The following is a 23370-nucleotide window of genomic DNA, read 5'->3' on the forward strand; positions in this document are numbered from 1 at the left end:
ACAGCTGAGGATTCTTACTGAGGAATACACGACAGGGCGCAAGTAAAAAATAAATAGTTACAAGGAAGGGTATCAGAGACTTATATCACAAAAAAGCCAGAAGGTGTCCAGTTAAACGAGTGGTCTAAAGTACCCACAAAATCTGTGACACAAATCTAGCCAATGATTTCAGAGGTAGATATGCACATATTTCAGCCGGATAAAAGGAAAAAAAATGTAATAATTCAGCATTACACTTGCCACACACCCGTATGTGTGCCCAGGTGTTTAAGAGAGATCACAGTGTAATCTATCTTGGATACCAACCCCATGGATTAAGTAAATGAAGCTAAAGTCTTTTTGTGCATCTGCACACTTCCCCCACTAGACTGGGAGCAATTAGCCACTTATTGCACTTGTGGTAGGATACACACGCACACACACATCAAGAAAAAGATGTTCTCTCCTCTCACACACACACATCTCATCCCATTACAGGAGCCCCAAGGCCCAGCCTGCAGGCTCAAAAGCCCAATTTGTTTATTCCTGTGGGGATTATAGGGGGGGGGGGGGGTGAAATGCATCTAACAGAGAGCAGGGTCCCCTCTCTCAAAGCTCTTTAATTACTGCTCCTCCTCACCCAACCAACACCCTCCAACACCACCGCCTCCCGGAACTTAGTCACAATGAACTTGAGCTAGAGTTAAACACATGGCCCGGCAGTGTGTGTGCTCATGCTGTGTATGTGTGCACATGTGTGAGATATAGACAGAAAGGAAGGAAGAAAGAGATCACTAACAAAAACTCCCATCCCCCAAAACAATGTCTAACGTCGAGGCATTCTAGCTTCAAGGCCAACATGGAGCAGTGAACTGAGACTGAATCAACAACATCCTTTTTTTTCGCCCCATCTGAATCATAACATCACCTGCGTTCACACCTGCTCGATGAGCAATACACCACTATAAAAACGTAATGTATAAACATTTAGCTTCTCTTATTTTATGGCACCCCTACATTATTATAAAGTGGATCATGTCTCATACACAGAAAAACGATGAGAAAAATCTGCAACTAACGATCTGTTAATTATTTTCACTATTAATCCATTGGTTACTGAGGCTGACGTTATGCCTGAAATAAAATATTCAAATTTGGCACCAGTGTAGAGATAACTAATCTCGACAATGTATTGCTGTATTACTATTTTGTCCCACCCCCAGCTGTCCAAAAAGTTTGTTTCAATTCAGTGGTGCAGTGTAGATTTTGTAACATGCAGTGGGACAAGCAGAGTCGCAGTTGCAAGCACCCCCTCAACTTGATACATCAGCTGTCACTGGTTAATAGTGATAGAAATTAAAAATTGTTAGTGTTTAGACAAAGCCAAAGGTTTTCTCAGTAAAGGAACATTGGAAGACGATGAGGGTGGTAATGGAGCTCAGTTACATCTGCACTTCCATTTGTTGATCCCTGTAACTGGTTCCATGGCTTTTCCCACAATCCCCTGTGGTTCTGAGCTGCTTCCACAGTGCCCGGCAGGACTCCTTGGGTCCAAAATAAAATCCCCTGGGCAGCCTGGACCACAGTTTTACATGTTAAAGAAACAATGGGGGAATTCTCTTTTTTTTCTCTGTGCAGTCTATGCACACATTTCTTTATTTCATTCCTTTTCCCTCTTTCTTTCTTTCTTTCTTTCACTGACCCTCCAATCGCTACCACCCACCTCCTCTCACTCCATAAGAGAAACAGAGAGGCAAAGAGAGACTCCTATTCTGAAAAACAGAGAAAAGGAAGAGAAACAATGAGGTCAGAGAGGAAGAGGGGACCAGTGATTGATTGGAGGCAAAGAGGAAAAATTGGTAGAGTCTCACATGAAACACAGCTGCACCTAGAAATTATTAGAGACCACTTTCCACCGGTCACACACACCGACTCCTCTGGTCTTAAAGGCAGACTGGGTGAAAGAATCTATGGCCTATGGCTTAATCCCAAATAAACTACTGTGTTAATTCATATGGCTGCAAGTCTGTAAATCTTAAAAACAATAGTGACCTCTTGTTCCCATTTACCCTAAACCAGGCTCGCCGTCTGTTTCTGATGTTGAAGGAATGAGAACAGGTGGACCAGTGGCTCCAGACGTATGGGCATCCATGAAATCATCATGACAGAGGGCTTTAAACCCAAAGCCAACAGCCTCTCAGCCTAGGAAATATGATATCGCCTGACATCATGCACAATTATGCCTCAGCATGTAAAACGTGCATGTACATCAATGGCTAGTTTTCTGCATGTGATCATGCACTGCTGACCTAAAGACAATTTTTAACCTGGCTACTTTTTACCCCTAACAGCAGCATCAGCTTAACAGACAATGCGTTTAACTTATTGAAGGTTTGACTCCAACAGAAACTGAATAGATATATTTCTGGGAAGTTGAGATCCAGAGTTGAGGAAAATAGGTAGAAAAGTTGAAAAGAGTGCTGCAACATATCATAGTAAAGACCATATGCATATGTTGCATATTTCATTGCTTCTTCTTGCATATTGCTTCTTAATTAGACTCTAAATTCAATTATGATTGTCCTGTCAACAATTTAACTGATTAGATAGCATGATGTATCACAATATATTGCACGCTCAATATGTTTTCATCAATCAATATAAGCAGTCAGAAAAATATGAACTTAATTAAAATGTAAACACTTCTTTACAAATGAAATTAAAATGTCCCATCCAAAAAAGATATGTCTGCAGTCTGGCTACGGGTTCTAACAACTGGGTAATGAACAAGCAATGAATTGATGCAGAATTTTCAATGTCTTATCACAATGCATCTTATAAACAAATATTCAGCTCCAGAGGTATATTTCCAGCGATTCATCTTCTGCCTAGCTCATATTAAGTAGTTACTATAAGCCTCTCTCTCGATAAACACACTTAACTGAACTGCCAGTGATATTGTGTAATCTGGTTTGCTGCTAAAGCTCAGCCTAATCCACCCATAATAGCTTGCCTTGATGACCCGTTTCCGTCCTCTCTTTGGTCTTGGTCTTGACACCAGTTTGGTTGGCTTGTCCTGCCTCTGCCTCCTCTCTACAAAGTTGGACCTTTAACCTGAGTCTATTTATTCTTCTCTTTAGTCTTCAAGTTCCTCTTTCCCTAAACAAGCTGACTTATTGCGTCTACCCCATGTTTCTCCTCATCAGACATGTGGTGGCCTCCAGGTCTGGGACATCTCAGCCAGCCACTGGGATTGGAGACTATCACTTTTTATTTGCCTCTTAAGTTACAAGACAGAGAATTGTTTAAGCAGAGCTCTGCTTCAGCCAAGACTTGCTATAAATCTTGGCTGATTTAGACCACAGAGACAGCTTCCTGGACAGGGCTGAGGCTGCAGTGATTCAATGAGATTTGATTGACCTGATGATCTTACTGAAAGTGGTCTCTTATAAGAAAAGAAAAAAATTACCGTGTTGCTGATTTCAGTTGGGTTCTTGATGCAAGGTAAAATGTGTAGGAAAAAGTGGGCTGGGAGTAACATTTGGTAATATGTAGTACTTCTTTTTAAAAAAAAAAAAAACCTTATGAATACTCTGTTCAGATGGAAATACCCAATCTGGTATATCATTCTGTGAATTACAAGGAAAATAAACATAAAAGGTTCTATGTTTAATTCCCATATGGCATAAAATACATCATTACCACAGATCCCTTATGAAAAGCTCAATTGGTAGAAATGCAGTATGCTTTATATCATATCATTTTAAGTTAATGATTATTTGTAAGCAAACTGCCCCAACTGTGTGCATATACAGTATGAAGTCTGTGAAGCAGTTCAGCATCAGGGCATTTGCAAAACTGGTCAGCATTCTAGGAAGATCTTTGTGATCGATAGGCCTGCCAAGCAGCATTAGTCCTTCAGGCCCACAGGCCCCGTCTCTGGACACAAGAGCACAGGGACTTTAACTCTGATCTTATTTATGAGCACACAAAAGGCAGCACAAGGGGTCTTTTGGTGGAGCCTGTTCAAACAGAAGGCTGATGTGGATGGGTCTTTGAGGGGGCCGGGCCACATTGACTCTGGGGAAGAGAGAGTGGCTGACAGGTCAGTTTTAAGCCTTAAAAAAATGGGGCCAGGATCAGGGGGTACCAAGGGAGGGGAGACTTAGGGAGCCTCAACCTTCTCCCTCTTCTCCCCAGAGACGAGCAGGAGCTTTGAGACAATAAGTCTGCGTATTGGAACTAAGGAAAGCACAGAGTGAGCACTGACTAGGGGGAAGTTATGGCAGGGAAGCTGGCAGGTGTGGCAATGGGGGCAGCTGATCTGAAGAAAAGGTCTCCCCCCCCCATCCCAACTGTCACACAGCTCCCCACAAATATATATCGAACCTCTCCAACACACACGCCTTCATCCCCATGGGCAGGGGGAAACTGTGCTAAATCAAGAAGTGGTCCAACCCACTTCTCCCGGCTGGCAGTGCAGGCGCTGTTTTGGGGGATGAAGGGCAAAGGATCAAAGCCCTCAGGAGAGGAGCACAAGAGTACCCTCCAGCTGGATGCTTCCCTTCTGTCACCTCAGTGTTGGGGGTGCAGACCTTAGAGCAGTTTTTTGGGGTGGGGGTGGGAGGGTTGGATTGGGGGGTCAGTATCATAAACCTCAAACCATCAGGGTACTTAGTTGTATAGCACACTTGTGTGTATGTGTGTTTATGTGCAAGGGGGTTGGTTAAAGTCAGATGTGACACTGTGAGCCAAAGCGCAGATCTGTCACGGCTGTCATTGTTGCTTAGCAATGTGGTGAACAGAGGGAGAGAGAGAGAAGAAAGAAGTGAGTAATAGAACATCTACAACAGTATGACGAGGGCAAAGGAGAGTAGATCAACGAAGAGATCAGCAAATAACAGAGTACTAATCTAACTGAATTATCCCATTCTATATTTTTGTCTTATATATTTGTTAAACTCATACGTGCCATGCACATCTGTGCTCATGTTTTTTGTGTAAGCAGACCATGAAATGTTTCCAGATTCATCATTATCCAGTCGTCCAATTTATGATTGCCTCAACCCCACTATGACCCCTCACCCCACACCCAGTGACCTGGAAGTTACATCCATTTGGGGCAGCCATTTCCTTACTCTATAAAAGGAGGCAGACAGAGGGTTAAAATGGAGGAGCAGAATCATTAACTACAAGAACAATAACCACAACTGTGTCCGAGTCCAGCCCAGTGTTTTGAAGAGGTCAATTCCTAAAGATCTGAGACCCTAACATTCAGCAGAGCTTTCACAACTGAGGGGAAAGCAGGCCTCTGACAGGACTACAGGCAAAGAAAGTCTCTTAACAGCTGGCTGTACTCACAAAAAAACAGTGGAAATTGCCAGGGCAGCCTTCAATTTTCTAAAAAAGAAAAATTGTGCCAAATTACTTAAGACACTACTGTGAGTGTGGACAATAATTCTGGTGTATCAGATGTCCAAATCTTAACCAACATTAAAAAATGTTGGATGTATATCAGGGCTATCATTAGCATAATGTTTCCCTGGCCTCTGCCCTCCACTCACTGCACCTTAGCTATCACTCTTCATAGCTCTGCGGCTAAACATCCAGCCTCAGGAGTCGAAAGGTACGGCCAGACTGGAGACAGGGGCTCTTGTCTGGGCACGACATTCTGGCTTGCTGCTTCTGGCTTGGAACAGATCAAGAATTTGGCGTATTTCAGTGTACACTCAAGGTTACATCAACGACTAGACGGTCAGACTCAAGTCAGTAATAATGACTGGGAAAACCTTCTACTTCTGTCGTAGTACCAACTTCGTCTAAAATCTGAATCACAACTGATCCAAAGTCCAGCATGACAGATAACGTTCATATAACTCCATCAATGGCAATACCCCAGAATGGTTGTTCAGATAAAACTATAGACAACAGTGCAACAAGATAAATAAGGAACTAATAAAGTGGATGGAAGGGTGACAGGACAAGGAAAGATTTAGATTTAGACTTTTTAAGTATAGGCATGGTGGTGTAGCAATGATGTGCAGGTACCTTTCAAGCAACAAACCCTAATGCAAGATAACAGCAAATGCAGACATAGATTGGCTTTGTCTCATATTTCAGTTTCTACAGTTGTAGTGGTGTTGACAGCACGGAGTGTTGAAGGCCTATCAATAACAAGATGTTTGCTTAGGGCTGGGTGTTACTTAAAACGACTACATTTTTATACCTTAGTTAAAGGAATGTGAACACGTGTTTCTACAAAACCCTTTATTTCAAAATACCTTTCAAATGGAAAATGTCTAAAATCCCAAATTAATTTTGTCTTTTATTCATGACACACATTTCAAGTGATACAAAAATAACAAGATGCAATGGCATGCCCTGTAACGCTCTATATTTCAATATGAATGAAAGACGGTAAACATGTTTGCATGTTTACAAGAAAATACAGTGTTGCCTGGAAATCTAGTATCACTGCTGTATAAAATCTGACACTGGAATATAAAGAAATTGCTATGACTATGCATCTTATCATGGGGGTGTCTCTATATTGAGAACCATTCAGCAGAACTGTGTGAAGCCCACACAGTACGATATCTATGCACATGTAGAGCCAAAAATGGTACGAGTATATTTAGCATCTCTTGCTTTTGATGTCGTCCCCCTCTCCTTCAGCAGCCTGCATCTCACTCTACTTACTAGTGCCATAGGTTTGCAGATATGAAGTGCTTCTCTTTCCCAAAGGAATGAAAATATCTGCAAAGATATTGTAAACACAGTAAACAGGGCACAACACCACTCATGCTGCTTTTCCACTACATGGTTCCAGCTCGCTTCGCCTCACCACGGTAAAGCTCGACTCCACACGGTTTGGTTGGTTTTCCATTATTATAGTACCTCATCAATGTGGGCGGGATCATCACAGCATGACTGAATGAAACTGCTGTGACTTTGTTTTACATGCGACTAGGGCTGAACAATTAATCGAAATTTTATCGAAATTGCAATACAGCTTACTGCAATTTTCAAATCGCAGGAGAAGCCATATTTGTTCAAGCCAAAATATGTCAAAATATCATTTTAGATGAATTATTATTACACAACTTATTCTACAGACTGAAGAGAACATCTTCATTTCTCACAGAGCTGCACAAATATCACACATTAATCCTTTTGAATATGTAAATGAGAATAATGATGTAAAAATCCCCTCTGATATCGCGAATCATATCGCAATCGCATTTCCTGTCAAAATAATCGCAATTATATATTTATTCAAAATCGTACCTACATGTGACACACACAATCCAGTGACAAATGATTTGCAGTTGTTTTCAGTGCTCAGTCATTAGAATCAGTTCATTAAAAATATTTTTTTTAGTGCTTCCTGCATGACTGGAACACATACTCCGTCTGACTTTATTTGATCCACAGTTCAGCATTATCCGGTTTGATTTTTGTGTCACATGTGTCACATGTCATACCTCTACCAGTGACGACACTCTGACCAATCGTCAGACTACATAACGCGTAGTATTGGCTCAGCACACTTGCAACCTCGCCAGAGCAGGTACTAAAAAAAGTACCAGGTACCAGGTGCTATCGCTAATGGAAAAGCAAAATAAAGGTGTTGTGGCGAGGCAAGGCGAGGCGAGCCAGGACCACGTAGTGGAAAAGTGCCAAGTCATACATGACTCGGCCCTGGCATACACATTTAAGATTACTGCATTGAAAAGGAGCAATACACTTGACTTCGAAAACAAAAGAGAAAACAAACATTCTACCTTTGCTACAGTTAATAGTTATGGCTATTTTCTTTTTCCCCTCCATGGTGGCAGAAGCATTGGATTTCAGCCTATCAATATGACAATAATACGTCAAAGTCCCCCCAAATACTAGAGGATTAAGGCAAGTAAAAAGAGTTTATAGGTGAGATAGGTTTCTGTACAGTAACAACCTTTTTTCATTCATTTCTATGGTTAGCTTTTAGGTGAAAAGCCAGTAAAGTACTGTATTTCTGAGACTTATTGCAAAAACACACCAACTAGACATGTTACATTTTGAACAAGGGATTGAATCATGTTTTTTTTTTTCAAACATGAGGATTTTTTCACAACCACTACTAGTATTGTTCTCTTTGAGGAGACATAACAAGTAGAGCTGAATGCAACATGTTCAGGCCCTTCTCGGGGATTTTCGGAAAGTGCTTTGGGGGAAATTGAGAAAACCATAAACTTAAGCGGTAGATGAAGCAGATTAAGGGCAAATGGGGACAAGGAAAGCTATAAAGTACCACAATTTGACAAAGAATAAACAGTTAACTATATAACAATCTCTTAAATTGAAGTGGTGTATCAGAGGATGGAATAAAAAAAAAACCCTTCCCCTTTCCAAGAACAAATGAGACAGAGAACCTTGCAGAGATGTATCAGTTATTTAAAGTTTTAACCATTTACAATAAATAATGCCTTCTTTAACACTTTGTTTTCTAGAGTGCTTCAGTTTATGCGACTAATCTGCATATAAAAAAACACCTCGCAGAGACTTAAAACATTATTAGTCAGAGTTAATGCATACTTATTATAACATTTTGAGTACTTTTTGAAATAACCAAGTTCATGCACTTTATGTGATAGTACATTTTTAAGTGGCTCTGAATGAATTTGGATCATTCTGAAGTAAATCATGTGTTTGTCTTAGAGCTGTATCAGCAGTTGTGTCTGGGAGTGACCAAGTTAGACAGTTTGTCGCTGCAGTGAATGGTGGCTCTGTTGGAAAACAGTGAGCTCTGAGCTGTCTGACTTATCAGGAACACGAGGTCAGCACTTGACATTCCCTGGACATTGTCTTTGTTTTATCTTAAAGCTCCCATCATGCTACTTACGACTGACAGCCTCCCACCTTTCTTTTTAGGGCTAACATCTCAAAAGGGGTTTCCTATGTATGAACAAATTACATACAGGAAAGCTACCAGTTACTTAGATGATGTCATGTGACCTGCTTCTCTCTAGGTTATGCATTTGTAATTTAATTTAAAAGCACATTTGAAATTAATGTCTTTTCATGCATCTTCTGTGATTTGAGATTAGTCTATTCTGACTATACCACAAATGTATGTGGAAGACAATGTGATGATGAAAAATGAAGTGCAGTCCACACTGGAAAGAATGAAGTACATTCAACATAATCCTGCTTCTCTACAGAGAAACTGCCCCAGAAGGTGGATGACAGGTATAGTATCCACTCATTACCCTGAACACAAACTGCGGTCAAAGGCAGTTCAAGGGTAATGGGAACGTCTGTCTACATTCCAAGGCTGCTTCTATGTTCCTTAAGTGGTCAGACAGTAAGTCTGTTAGTCCTGAAGGCACACGATCCCCTTGTCATCCTCTGGAGGGCAACAGGTCATCTTATGTAGTGAAAGGGTTATCGTTGGGATGGGGGGGGACTATGGACAGAACTGAACAAGCACACACTGCTGCTTAAAATAGCCAAGCAGACAGAAAAAGGCAGGGCATAGACATTTTAGCTTGAGAAAGACCGACTGTAATGTGGGGGGGTGGGGGGTTATACAGTAACTGAAGTGCAAGAAAGCCTCTCAAGCATCCATTCTAGAACTAGACACTGGAATGGTAAAGATGTTTTGGGTTTGATAGCTGGGTTCATTTTGCTTCCAAGAATACCTGGAATTGTTCAGCTTAAAGTCTAACTATTGTTTTATCACCAATTTAAGATCCCCCATGTTAATTCAAAAGAGTAATGTACACAGAATTCAGGTAGCAATTTAGCTAAGTTAGTTATTGAAATTACATCATGCACACAAGAGTCAATAAGTAAGTGTACAGGTATTCCCAGCACCACTCAACTTGGTGACAAAGGAGAAACTAAGAGCAGGAACAAAGGCTTCTGGGACAATTCTTGTTGGGCATGGTCTCCCAGGCCTTCCTCAGAAGTCAGGGCTGTCCACATGAGGGGGAGCAGTGAAGAGTGTCAAAACTAAACTAAAAACTATTTATTAAGCTGGCTGGCACATTTCAGCCAGACCATAGTGTCTACCTGAACCCCTGGAGACACCAGATTCAGCTGTGGCACTAAAGGGTGAAAATATCAGCCTAAGAATGTGTGTCTGATTGTTATGGAGTGCATTTGAGCATTGGTCACAACTGTCAGGGTTAGGTTGACTTGCTTCTGGTTGGTGTGTGTGTGTGTGTGTGTGTGTGTGTGTTGCCATGGCACACTGCCAAAGGCACATATCTGAGCAGAGTACTATGGACGCCAGGCGCCAGCTGAACCTTTTTATTTCAGCCTGTTGCTGCAACTGCCCGGCAACTTGACTGCACCCTGGCACCTGTCTCACAAACATACACACACCCTCAACATAAAAACACACACATCAGAGGCGAATAAATGCAGCATGGTAGAGACTCACATTTAAGCTGTGGCACCTGTCACAGATAACATGAATGTCTGTGTGAAAGTGTTGGAGGCAGACAGTTCTCACATCCTGTGACCACATGTGATTCTTGCCTTCCCTGCTTTAAATTTAAAACTCATCTTTCTATTCTAACAAGCCTGACCAGAAACCACACCAACGCTGCATTTCCACCATGGTACAGTTCAGTTTGGTACAGGAAAGTCCTCGATCGGGCTTGCGTTTCGACTGAGAACAGTACCTTTACAATTCAAATGGGGGGGGTCACCAGATAACTGTGGAGAAATAATAGAGATAGAGAAACAGTAGTATTGTAGCATTCCAACACATTCCAGTATTCTAAAGACAAACAAAAATCTGATCAACAGATTGTCAGGGTCACAAGCACCAGTCTGATTAGTCTGGCCATGAAGCTAAAGGCTTCCCAATATGCATGAATGGCTCTCGGAGGAGAAGCAGAAAAGCCTTGCTTTTAGAGCCTCATGCATCACTCTCTTAAGTGAGCAGGAGGCCACACATCATCCCTATCAAATTAGCTATTTCAGAAGTGACTGTTTTTATGAATGCTGCTTTAAAGTGCATTCCTGCCTCCTTGCTTTCTGCCAAGTTCTTCAGTGATGATTTGAACACCTGAAGTAGCCTATAGGACAGACATGGGCTGACATTGTCAGGGGGTATTTGTTAGGGTGCTTTAAACATTGGTCAATGTGCTGTGTGCATAGGAGGATGGTTATATAAATCAATCTGCACACCTTCTTCATACCTGACAATATCTTCGTTGTCAAATACAAAAGTTAAACATTTGGATTATATGATGTCCATTAGATGTTACCTACATTTTTAAAACACACTCATTCTGCAACTTTACTGGGTTCATTTCTACAGATGCTAATAACAACAACTTGACTTGGTTCTTGTGTCATGGATATATAACTTGTGCCATCTAACTAAAAGCACAGTTTAAGACCAACAGTGTGCTAGTCAATCTGGACACTGACCAGAGTTTTTCAGAACTCATGTCCAACCATAGCATGCTTCTCCAGCCTACAGAGCTGTGTCCAGGCCTGGCTTTGATTTAACTTTGCCCTAGATTCCCTTTCCCTCCAAGACCAACACCTGGAGAGGATATGTGAGCAAGAACAGTCTTCCTGGTCTGGACCAAAAACATCTCTGCCTGCTTTAATGCCAGTTACCTCATCATTTAGGAGTGATGATACTGCTCAGCATCTTCCACCAAGGTGAGAGCACTTTGCTGTCTGGTGCTCTGCATCTTTGTCTTGGGGAAAACATTTTTAATTTTCAGTGATAAACTTGCTTCTACCAAAGTGAAGTGTTTGACATGTCCCACATATCTTTCATTTCTGTTCAGGTCAAACCTTAACTACTTAACAATGGCTTCTCTCATATAATCAATCCTAAAAAGAAAAAGCCTTTTGAGAGTTAATTTAAGGACACTAGTGTGATTTAGAGCAAGCCATCTAAAATAAATATGGGCCAAATAAAAATGAGGGCGATGTTCGACAGCAGACTTAGCCTAGCATAGTTGGATTTGTCTCTTGATGGCCAATACAATAACTTAATTGGCACATCTCAGAATAGAACCCCCATAGGTCAACCACCTCACAAAAGTGAAACTTCATGCTGACCTTATTAATGCAGATTATTGTTGTGTCCTACTTCAGTCAAGGCAAATTGTTCCCTTGAGTCTGGTAGAGAGTCTTGTTATTATCTTTCTCTAGGTTTGCCTCCAGGTATAAATAATAAATCTGGCCCATGGGAGTGGCTACAATCCTTAGGCAAAATCACTATAAATGTGTATCACTGCAACACTCCTTATTAATTTTTTGACTTTGCTTTCCCTTTTCTTTATTTCAGCAAATCCAACACTTTTGTAACATTTAAAGCCACTTAAAAACTCCTCTTACTTGTGGGATATGTTGCCGTTGTATATGCTGTTATTTAACTGTTGGACTTTTCATAACACTTTCACTGTAAGATGGCAAAAAATAATTAATTTTAGGAACAGTTAGGTTTGCTTAGCAGCTAGTACAAAAGTTACAGCATTAAAAGGTTTTCACAATGGCAGAAATTCTACATTCTACAGCACATTGTGCTCATTCAAATGAGCACAACTTAGTGTTGAAAAGGCGCTTAAAATAAATGCATTATTATTATTATAATAAGGTAATTCAGATAATACAACCTTTCAGTTCAACAGCACCAACCAATAAAGCTTGTTCACAATAGAGATCCATTGCTAAGTAAGCTGTTGCGTGAAAACAGATTATTTTTCCTTTACTCAAGAATTTGAGAAAATAGTATACCAGTGCACTTGAATTAGAGGCATTTGTATCTTATATAGAAAGTTACAGGACAATCCCATTTTGAACAGGCTCTATCAACACTTATTAGGGCAGTTAACACAAGCATGGAGACATTGATGGTAAAAGAAAAAATGCTGCTCAGTCTAGAACTATGACTTTTTTTTATTATTAATTTATTTATAGTTTATAGCTGTTTATATATAGCTGCTTACTTTGTCAATGGTAAAGAAAACATAACACTTAAATTCTGTTTTCTGTGAAAAAGCGCAGTGGTTGAATGCTGCGGCATTTTTGATTCTACAAATCCTGTGAACCTTCACAGCTTTTGTTCCCTACAGTGTTTGTCAATTTAAAACACAGACAAACAGCATTGTTCACCCCTCCTTATATTAAAGTATGGACATAAGAAATTGTTGATTGTGGGCCCTTTTTTGGCACCAACTCTCAATCACTACATAGTAAATATGGGACTCAGTCAGCTATGGGACCTCATCGAGCACTGCTGAGCTCAGTTCTAATATGAAGGTAGTCTTATGAAACACAGAGTGGGAGTTGTAGTATTATACATAGCTGCCCGTGTAGGCCAACTCTTTAATCAGCCACTGTAATTGCTGGGATGGACTTTGAACCACAGACATATTTGTCTCTGCTTTTCATCCATAGCTAAACAACTTAGGGGAGGAAGGCAGTGAGCGCCTCGGGTCCCTGAATCGCACAGCTCCTGCCTCAGTCCCACAAGCAGCCAAGCATGGAGGAGCAACAGAGGGGGTCTCAAACAGAAAAAAAGTGTTTTGGCTGAGGGTGGGAGAAGGAGAGACAAGTAGTGGAGGGGGTGGAGCGCCTTAGAAAGAGAGAAGGAGGGAGTGTAGAACTGGGGAACAGAGAGGACATGATGGTACACAAGTTCCCAGTGGCAGATTGAGTGCTTTGAGGAGCCCAAACAGCACTCTCCTCTGAATACTAAGACCTTTCATAGAGGCAACACTGCTACAGAGATACAACTCCAAAGCCTCTCCTTTGAGGCAACTGCAATATATGGGGCTTTCAACTGCTTGTGCAAGAGTAGGTCTAATTAGAAGTGGAGGAGATATGGGGGTGCTAGGGAGAAGAAGAGAGGCAAGGAAGGGTGCTTGATTTAAGAGCCCATTGTTTTAACAAGTACATTCTGCCTCCCCTTGCTTTTCCTCATGGCCTCCCCTTCAGATGCCCACACTCCGCAGAGTCAAAAGGCGGCGTTTAGCCCCTGAGAACGAAGAGGGGCTGGGCTTGTTTTGACACTTTGTCCTCCTTGGCTTCTGTGAAAAGGCCCAGCTTCTATGGCCCACTCGAGTTCATTAGGGAGTGCAGTGCTTTCAGTCCCGTCCCCCATTCCTGCTCCAGGGCCTCCAAAGCCCTTCACTGTTTGTTTAATAAAGACCCTCACCACTCCACTGCTACAACCTCCAATTCCCTCATCACAGGCATGGCTGACTTAGTAAGAGTAAGGGTCCATGGTGGAAAATGGTGAAGAAGAAAGAAATAGGTGTAAAAAACAAAAAAACAATCATGAGCATGAAGACATATGGCACTGAGGAAAAATCAGAAAAAACAGCAGAAAAAACAGTTCCCAATCCGTTGCATATGAATTACATGGGTACAGTCATATAAGTCCATCAATGACTAACTGTAAGGTAAGCACACTTTCTCAGGTCAAGCATTGTATATGCGAGTCAGATTTCAGCTCTCACACTTCCAGGTGACATCACTGAGCGTCAGTATCAAGGGGACAACACTGAGCATTGTCACTCTAGAAGGGCAAAGGAACTCTGAGATCATATGTGCCCCAAGGAAGTCTCATCTGCCACTGAGTTTGTACATGAGCTATACTTGAGATAATTGACAATATGCACGGAGCATCACTTACAACGTCCACTAAAATATAAGCCAGCTCATTGACATCAGTTGTAACTAAAGGGAAACATGGACTTTGTAAAGTAACATTAGAAAACTTGCAATAGTGATCAAAAATGTTTACATAGTTGCGTTAGTCGTTAGCCCTGAGGAAATCATCATGGTCTAAAATGAAAAAGGCAATCAAATTTTAGCATCTAGAGAAGACAACAGCAGAGCTCTTCTGCAGTCACCCACTGTAGAACAGGAATCTGCGTCGTGGGCAGCTTACCAGAAATAAGCAGGCTGGCTAATTTAAAACCAGGAAGTGACCGTGCATATTTTGAATAATTGAGTGAAAGTAAAAGTTGCATGAAAGTATGTACCACTGTACATGTGCTAGCTCGACATTACTTACCAATAGTGTCATATGTCCCCATTCTCATGTAAGTCTACACCAGAGTTAATTTTGAAGGCAATTTAGTTTCAGTCATATTTTTGTCATCTGAGATGTTTTAGTTTGAATGTTACTCATCATCCTATCAATTAATATGTTATTATTAAGGTTTGAATTTACAACACAGATATAACTGTTCTGATATGAAAAATGTGTATTTGTCTCAAATCAATCAAATAAATGTTTTGTTTTTGTTTGTTTCAATTTGAAGACATTACACTTTGTGGTGGTTCCTTGGTGGTTTGTTTCATTTGAACTACATTTTAAATTTAGTGACAGCACAACAGCTGATAAAATAGTGTTACTGAACCTCGGCATTTCTGGATGTCTCACCTTCAAATGTGGCTTCAGGTTGGTTGTGTTTTTCCTTCGAGTATGTCTCTGCATGGTTTACAAAGGGTTTTGTCCTCCGTAACATCATATGTGAAAGTCAACCATATGCCGTCTCTTCTCTTTCTTCCTAACGCTGTCATTTCTGCCGCTTTCCTCTTGTGTCCTCCTCTGTGTACATGAGTAACTGGGTAATGGCTGTATTTATGTCAGCAAAACAATACAATTGCACATAGGGTTTTGTGACATCAGCACAACTAATACCAAATGAAGAGCTAATTGCAAAAACAAATTGGTAAACAAATAAGTGGATTAACCTCAGAAGTGCATTTCTTTACTCCAAATTAAACCAAAATCAAACTTCAGGAGCTATCCTCTCATACACTTTAATCTCTGAAGCCAAACATATGAATCTTGTGGTCTTTGAAAGTTGGTGTCACATTAAAAGAGTTTAAATTCCATAGCTGCCTCCTAGTGGTTTCCACAACTAGAGGGACATCAGATATGTAGCAGGTGCTTCCATGCAGTTGCAGACTTACAGATGCATGAGAGAGAAAGGCAACACCAATACACCATTTGCTCATACGGTGGGAGTTCAATCAAAAAGTCACCCAAGTACATTCAACTGTTTTTCTTCAAGGCTGAGCAGCACACCAACATCAGGTGGTAAGTGAAGAACAGCCAAGTATGAAACCTGATTGAAAACGCTGGACACAAATAAATCTCATCACCATCAGCCATAAACAACAGATCCAATTTCTTTAGTTCCTCTTATAGAAGCGAGTGCGAGTGTATTCATGAAAACTATTCTGCCAATTAGGTGCAAAAAGACAAATAAGTTTGTGAATGTATTGATTGATTGATGATATAACTAAGATAAAAGTTGTTTTACTCTTGAAAAAAAATGGAATCAAGAAAGAGGCAGTAATGCAATGTTGCAATGTAAACAGCACCACTAACTAGCTAAATGTACCACACAATGTTATTATCAAATAATTTATAATCTAATAATAGTGACTTGTGAAAGAATACACCATATATGTAGTGACTTTGTAAGAAAATTATGGGGTTAGCATATTTTTCATTACATATCAGGCATTTGAGCCTGACATAGGATGAGATTTGTTGATGTGTTATTATAATTATTATTATAGTTATTGGTTATTATAACTTGTAATACTCATCAGTGTGTGCTGGGAACAAATTGTGGTGGGGTCTACAATAAATCATATCACACCCTAATCTTACCTGCAACTTCTAAAGCATGTGTTCTGAAACATATGCCCTAACAAGCTGTTTGTGTACACAGACCTGTTGAGGGAGGTGAGGAGCCTCCATTCATGCACCTTTTAGAGACTATCTATTAGACAGGTGCAGGTCCTCATCTGCAGGACCCCCCACTAGAACAATCCCACATGGGAGTAAAAGGCAGTTATAAGGCAAAAAAAAAAAAACATACCTGGAAAATGTGTCTTTACAGCATCACTCTTTCATCAACCTATAAGCTCTGAAAAGTTTGCCGCTAGCACCAAAACAACCTTTAAACAACAATCTCCTTGTCCTTCATGCTCCCCATCTTCATCACACAGAACAGTTTGGAACTTGTGATTCAACAGAGGAGGGTTTGATTTATTATGCAGCACAAGTTGATTGACACATTTGTGTTTTGATGCGTTTTGATGCCTTTTTCTTTCCACAATTACAAATGTAAAATGAGGGAGGACGATCCAAGCTCCAAACATTTCAGTTCATAGACATCAAGTGTTTTTGGTCAACTGATTTTTGAGATGAAGACAAGGGTTGTGGGGGGAAAACAATCAAATAAAATCAACTAACTGAAAAAAGAATCTTATCATTCTCCTTCCTCCAGCATGTCCTTAATCTTCCATTGTGTACTAGGAAGCACGTACACACACACAGTCTATGACCTCAGCATAGTGAATGGAGCCATGTTCATTTAAGAGAGAAGCCTGCCTGTCTCTGTCTCTGCAGTTATTTATACCCTGAACTGTCACCCAATATCTTCTCTGTCCATCTATCTACATGAAAAGCAAACGGAAAAGTTAACAGTTAAGAGGATTTGTTGTCCTTTTATGGTCTTTAATAAGACACATCTTTAATGGTGATTGGCGATTTTTTTTGCCATTGATGTAATTATTCTGCCTTTGTTTGGTCTTTGTTAACATAAATGAACAGTAACATTATTTGTCTTCTGAATCCTTCATCTGAAAACAGACCTGACTGAGGGAACAATGACTGGGTTGTTAATTAACTTCTGAAGCTTTTTGTGACAGATTTTTGTGGTTGTGTGATTTTCTTGCTTTATTCGTGCAATGTTGCTTTTGCCTTGGCCTGTCTTGATGTAAAATCAATAACTTCCTTTGTTGCCAGGTGACACAGGAGTTGAATGCCATGACAATCAGAACTACAGAGAGACATGTGGAGCATTGTGCAAGTCATTTAACAATGGTTTGAATGTAACAATCATTTGTTTATATTTATATACTTCTGCTTGAAGTAATGAATGTAAAGTTGTTGTTTTTTTTAATTATATTCATTTTATCTTCATTGCATAGCTCAAAACTGCTAAGTTGAAAGAAATAACACCACATTGAAGTTTGTTCAGTTGGTGTTAAGGGATATAAATGATGAATAGCAGTGTATTAAACCATGAAACTTTCAACTGGACATTCATTTCCAAGATTCATTGGACAACCCCCCCCCCCCCCCCCCCCAAAAAAAAAACTGACAAGGGGACAACTGTCCCCTGGTACATTGCTCAGATGTTTGACCAGAGACAAAGTCATCTCCAAACCATATGTTAGTGTGTGAGCCTTTGTGCAGTTTAATTGTTGTGCACATTTTACACGCTGAAAATATGGCTGAACGAATTCCCTTTCACCCCTCAGTAAAGACAGAACCTTTACAGACTAGCATCAGACAAATTAATTATTTCAGTCAGCAAAGCGGCAAGACAATACAATAATAAGTGGTCTATTTTTGATGCATGGCTGAAACCACATTTGGGGAAGGAAAAAGGCATTTTATCACAACAATCAACTGCAGTAGCCTCAATTATTTGACACTTTTGTCTTTGGTCAAATTTGCAAGAATTTCATAGTCCAAACAAACTGCCCCCCACCACACCACAGCAAGACAGGAGGGCAGCCGCTGAAGAATTAAGTTACTTTGGATCATCTGTACATGTGTGTCCTTCAATAACTATTTGTGCCCCTGCCCCCTCCTCCCCTGGTCATGTTCAGAAAGTGAGTCTCCAGGCCTGCTTATCTCTCTGTCCTATACAGCAGACCCCCACTGGAACAGAAAACCACAGTTTATTACAGTCTCCAATCATCTCCAACCCCAGAGGGGGTCAAACTCATACTTGATGGCCTATAAAATGACAAATGTCCCTTTTGACTCCATACCACTGTGGAGAGGTGTCCTAAATTCACATCATAAAACTTTTAAAAGACATCATACACTAAGAGTATTGGCAGTATTGACTGCAGTTATACATTGTCTCCAGCACTTGAAGCAATTTGGATTTTAGTGTATTGCTCAAGGTCACTTCAGGAGTTGGAGAGCAAACCACCAAGCCTTTGAGTAAATACAACCTGGTCCAGAACCTGAGCCACATATGCAAACGTAATGAATGCTGAATAATCATCAGGGAAATAAAATCAGGGAAATAAAATAAGTAAATATTTTACATTTAGCCAAATTTTAAAAAGCATCAAATTATTGTTGGCCTCAATTTGGTCAAATGTCAAGAAGCTAAACAGCACTTTAAATTCCCTCAATCATCAAATCTAACTTAACACTGATTTTCTACCAGTGGATCATTAAACCACCGTCCATTGCTTAATGCACTTAGGACTGCCAGAGGTTGACTTTGTTTGCCTGCTCCTGTGCTCTCACAGCTGACATCTGTGACATATATTACTGTTGTAAACATAATTGAAAAGGACCCCAGGGCCGTGGCATCATGTTCTGAAATCAGAAACTACCCCAAAGATGAGAGCCCGGGGGTCTCTTGCAGGGGAGGCCCACATCGCAGGGAGAAAGTCGGGTGATTTATAGAAGGGTGGAACAAATGAATAGAGGTGTGGGGGGTGGAGAGTTGGTACGAGGTTTGACATTTATCCATATGAGAATGTCGGGGCAAGCTAGGAATCATAGGTAATCATAGGTTACCTTCACTGCTACCTTGGAGGTGCAATTCCATCCCCTCAGCAGAGGCACACAAAGCCCATTGGGGGTATCGGGTGGCTCACTCTGCCTTCCTCCTGATAAAAGCAAAGGTCTGACCAACACCAGCCTAACCAACTAGACCAGAGGGGCACACACATACATTTATTTGGCCACGGAGATCACATACACTCACCAACCACACAACAGCTCCAGTCTCATATTTGTTAATGAAAATGTCACCCTCCTCTTCCTCCTAAATCACTGCAAGCTTTAGCTTCAGGGAAGTCACCAGAATGGAAGGTGAATGTGCAAATATGCCAAAACAATCAAACCTCTCCAAAAGTAAAAGACACTAGTCCTATTTCATTGACTATCCACATCCTCAAAAATAACCTCTTTCACAGAGGAATAAGTCTCGGCAGCAGCAGAGGGGAAGCTCTACAAAAAAAAAAACATTTTAGGCAATAAATCTGTCTGGAGGCAGATTTATTTGGAGATATGAACATTTCAACAGCATTAATACCAACACAATTACTCAGAGGGCACTTAATCATATGTGGTGTTGGAGCTGTTTTTCACGAAAAAATCATAAATTTAGAGCCTAATGCTTGCCGGGTAAACGCAAACCATGTCTGTGGACTGAAAAGGCAACTAGCATGTGTGATTGTGTTAGTCCAGGCAATGTCAAGGGACTAATCAATACAACACGGGGATACATGTAGCTGGGAAGGGCACAGAGGTGGCAGCAAGTTGAACCACTGAGCCAAACAGCCCATTTACCATTAAATCCACTTTCTCCTCACATCCCAATCTCGCTCAGCCTGTAATGTGTGCAGGTCTTACATCTCTAATATTTCTTAATTTAGCTTCTTCTGCGCTCCTCCCCCTAATTGCCAGCAGGGTGGAAACGGTTGGTTGATTACTCGATTAGAAATGTAGAAATAGTTTATAATCATCTTCAATGGAAATTACGTTGTTTTGCGGAGGTGACGAGGCAGAGACTTCACACAACTCACACAATATATTTTCAATCATAAAGTGTCAAGAAGTATACAACTATATAAAATTATAGTGAACAGCTTCTTTTCATTGTATTTCATTTTCTTTTATTTTTTTTGGATACATGCCAAGCTGTCAGATTCATACACACAGCACTGTCTTAGCTTGGTTCAGCAGGAAAGGGATCATTATTTAATTAGAAGAAATAGCCATACCCCGCTTCAGTGATGCTTTATTACAAACAGAAATGTGAAGTGATGGCTTCAGTGCAATAACACCAGAGGTTCTGAGTCAACCTGTATGTCCAATCAATAGTTGATTAGGAAAAGAGGGGAATTTGATGAAAATTGCTAGAGTGGGTGAGGGGCTGTGCTGTCCCAGAGCACATCATTAAACTGTGAAACGCACACCATTAGTCCAGCTCAGTCCCTTACTACACTGCCATTAGACTAAAGCTGAGAAGGCATCTTGACTTCACATCTCGATCTCTCTCGATCTCTTAATCTCTTAATAAATCGTAGCCTTGGGTCATCAACTGTCAGCTATGAGCAGTGGCTGGCCTTTACAATGCCATATACTGTATGCAGCCAAGAAATTACAGTCTTTACCACTTTATTCATCTGTCCGTTAATGCCTAAGTTTTGAAAACACAATATATACCGTGGTTAGATAATATCTTAATATCTGTGGTCAACTAAAATTCCATTCTTAAACACTTAAACATTTTATTTCCATCATAATTGTGCTTGGGATATGTTTGTTGTTTTGCGTGTATCCTGGAATTTCCCAACCACTGGATAGCTGTGGATGAGAACCTGTCTTCGAGAGCAACTAGCTAAAAAAACAAAAATCATGAAAGCACCCTGACTATTTTAGAGGGCTTTTTGGAGGACTTTCCATAATGATAAAAATGTACAACTTTGTGGGAGAAGGATGAATGTTGTTCTCAGCATGAAAATGATCAGACTTTAAAAGATTGCAAATGCTGTTCTGAGTGCCTCAATGGAAAATGGTGAAAGGACAGTAACACCTCGCACTCACAGATAGTGACGTGTTTAAAACATGATACAGACCCGGCAGACATAATTGCTGTATGACAGAACATGTTCATAATTAAACGAGCACAACCCACTGCCCCAGATAAAGAATGTTAATAACTGCATCTGCAAGGATGAAAGATCTAACTATAACTAGGATGTGGATCAACCATGGTCAGCTGGGGAAGGGGGCTTTTGTTTTCAATTGGGATATTGGATTTTATCTGTATGACATTTTGAAGACGTCTCCTGGTGACATTTAGGAGGTATGACAATTACAGCAACCTCCTATCGATGTCCAACCAACCTATTGCAACAGACGTATTTTTGTTATCCTGTCGGGTTTCATATTATTTTATCAGGAACTGAAGCCGTGTATGGGTGACTGTGTGACATATGTGTGTGTGAGTGTGTGTGTGTTTGGAAATAGCTTCAGTAGGGTCCCTGCATTCCAGCGGCTGTTCTGACATGTTGTAAATACAAGGTGTTAGAGAAAACATCGGAAAGGGGTGGTGGAAATCACTCAGACCTATTACAAGTGCTGGAGGGGGGAGGACACAACACAGGATGTAGGTTGTCATAGATAAACAAACCACTTCACCTGCAATCAGACCACATCAGTGCGCCACTAATTTTAAAATTAGCATGAGAATAAGGGCTGCATCCACCATCACCACAGTCACCTCACAGGGATATTAAGGCGTCACATTACGACAGACAAGTAAAAAGAAAATAGCCTGAACTTTTTAAAACAGCTTATAAATCTTGTGCTGTTACAATGTCCCTTATCATATTCAAGCTTTGACACACATATTATAACACAGTCGTAAGATTGATGTAAGATTCGCACTTCAAGTCTCCACATCAGCCAGGGATGATGACAAGAAAATGGAGATGTACATTCAACCTAACCTGCATGTACATAATCACAATTTAATGCACTGCAACACGGTGTAAATAAAGCCTTAAGGCTACAAAAGGTGTCACAAGTGTGAATGTGAAATTAGAGGAAACTCTCCACAAGTTAAATCTCAAACATACGATGGACAGATCTGAGACCATTGTCCTTACCAGATGCACAAGCATGTTGTCAAACAAGATTAAAGCACAACGAATGAACACTCAGAGAGAGAGGGAAGAAAGAAAGAAAGAAAGAAAGAAAGAAAGGGGGGGGAGACGCACATTTTCCACTAGAGTTTCTATTTTAAACAACCAAATTGTGCTCTCTAATGAGGGGGAAACTTGGCTGCTGAGTTCATATGTGTGAATGTGCGAGTCAAAGCTCCACAGAGCTGATAAGGACTGAATTATAAAACAAAACATGCTATTGTAAAACGCTGCAAAGATGTAGTCGCTCACCTCCTTCAAAAAAAGAAAAGAAAAAAGAAAAACACCGTCACGTGTAATTCCGGGTGCACTTTTAACGGAGATTATCTTACCTGAAGTCTGGCTGAGCAGTAAAGTTGTCAGGGCTCCGCACAGCACCGCGGCCAGCTGCATCTTGTATCCCGCTTTTCTCTCGCTTCTCCGGTCTTCCCTCTCCCTGCTTCACTCTCTCCTTCTCACAGTTAAATCTCAACGCTCCGGCTTTCACGCTAACCTCATAGCATGACTGACTCTCTGGCCCGTTTTCTCTCCCCGGCCTCCTCCACCTCCTTCTTTTATGTGAGATAACGCCACAAACCCTGGATTAGAAAGTTAACTCTGTTGTGAAGTGTTGGACTATGGTCTCCAACATGTTGTGCTCTG

The 23370-nt window shown here is 40.7% G+C and overlaps 1 protein-coding gene across 3 annotated transcripts in view; it reads right to left on the reverse strand.

Annotated features, from left to right (window-relative positions):
- LOC131459372 (low-density lipoprotein receptor-related protein 4-like) overlaps window positions 1-23370 on the reverse strand; it is a 96663-nt gene extending 73293 nt beyond the window's left edge. For all 3 annotated transcript variants that reach the window (XM_058629124.1, XM_058629123.1, XM_058629125.1), the window contains exon 1: window positions 23061-23370. In XM_058629124.1, coding sequence (XP_058485107.1) covers window positions 23061-23121 — 61 coding nt within the window. In that variant the 5' untranslated portion in view covers window positions 23122-23370. The remainder of the gene's footprint in view (window positions 1-23060) is intronic.

The sequence above is a fragment of the Solea solea genome, chromosome 5 (genome assembly GCF_958295425.1).
Source record: "Solea solea chromosome 5, fSolSol10.1, whole genome shotgun sequence".
Lineage (NCBI taxonomy): Eukaryota > Metazoa > Chordata > Actinopteri > Pleuronectiformes > Soleidae > Solea > Solea solea.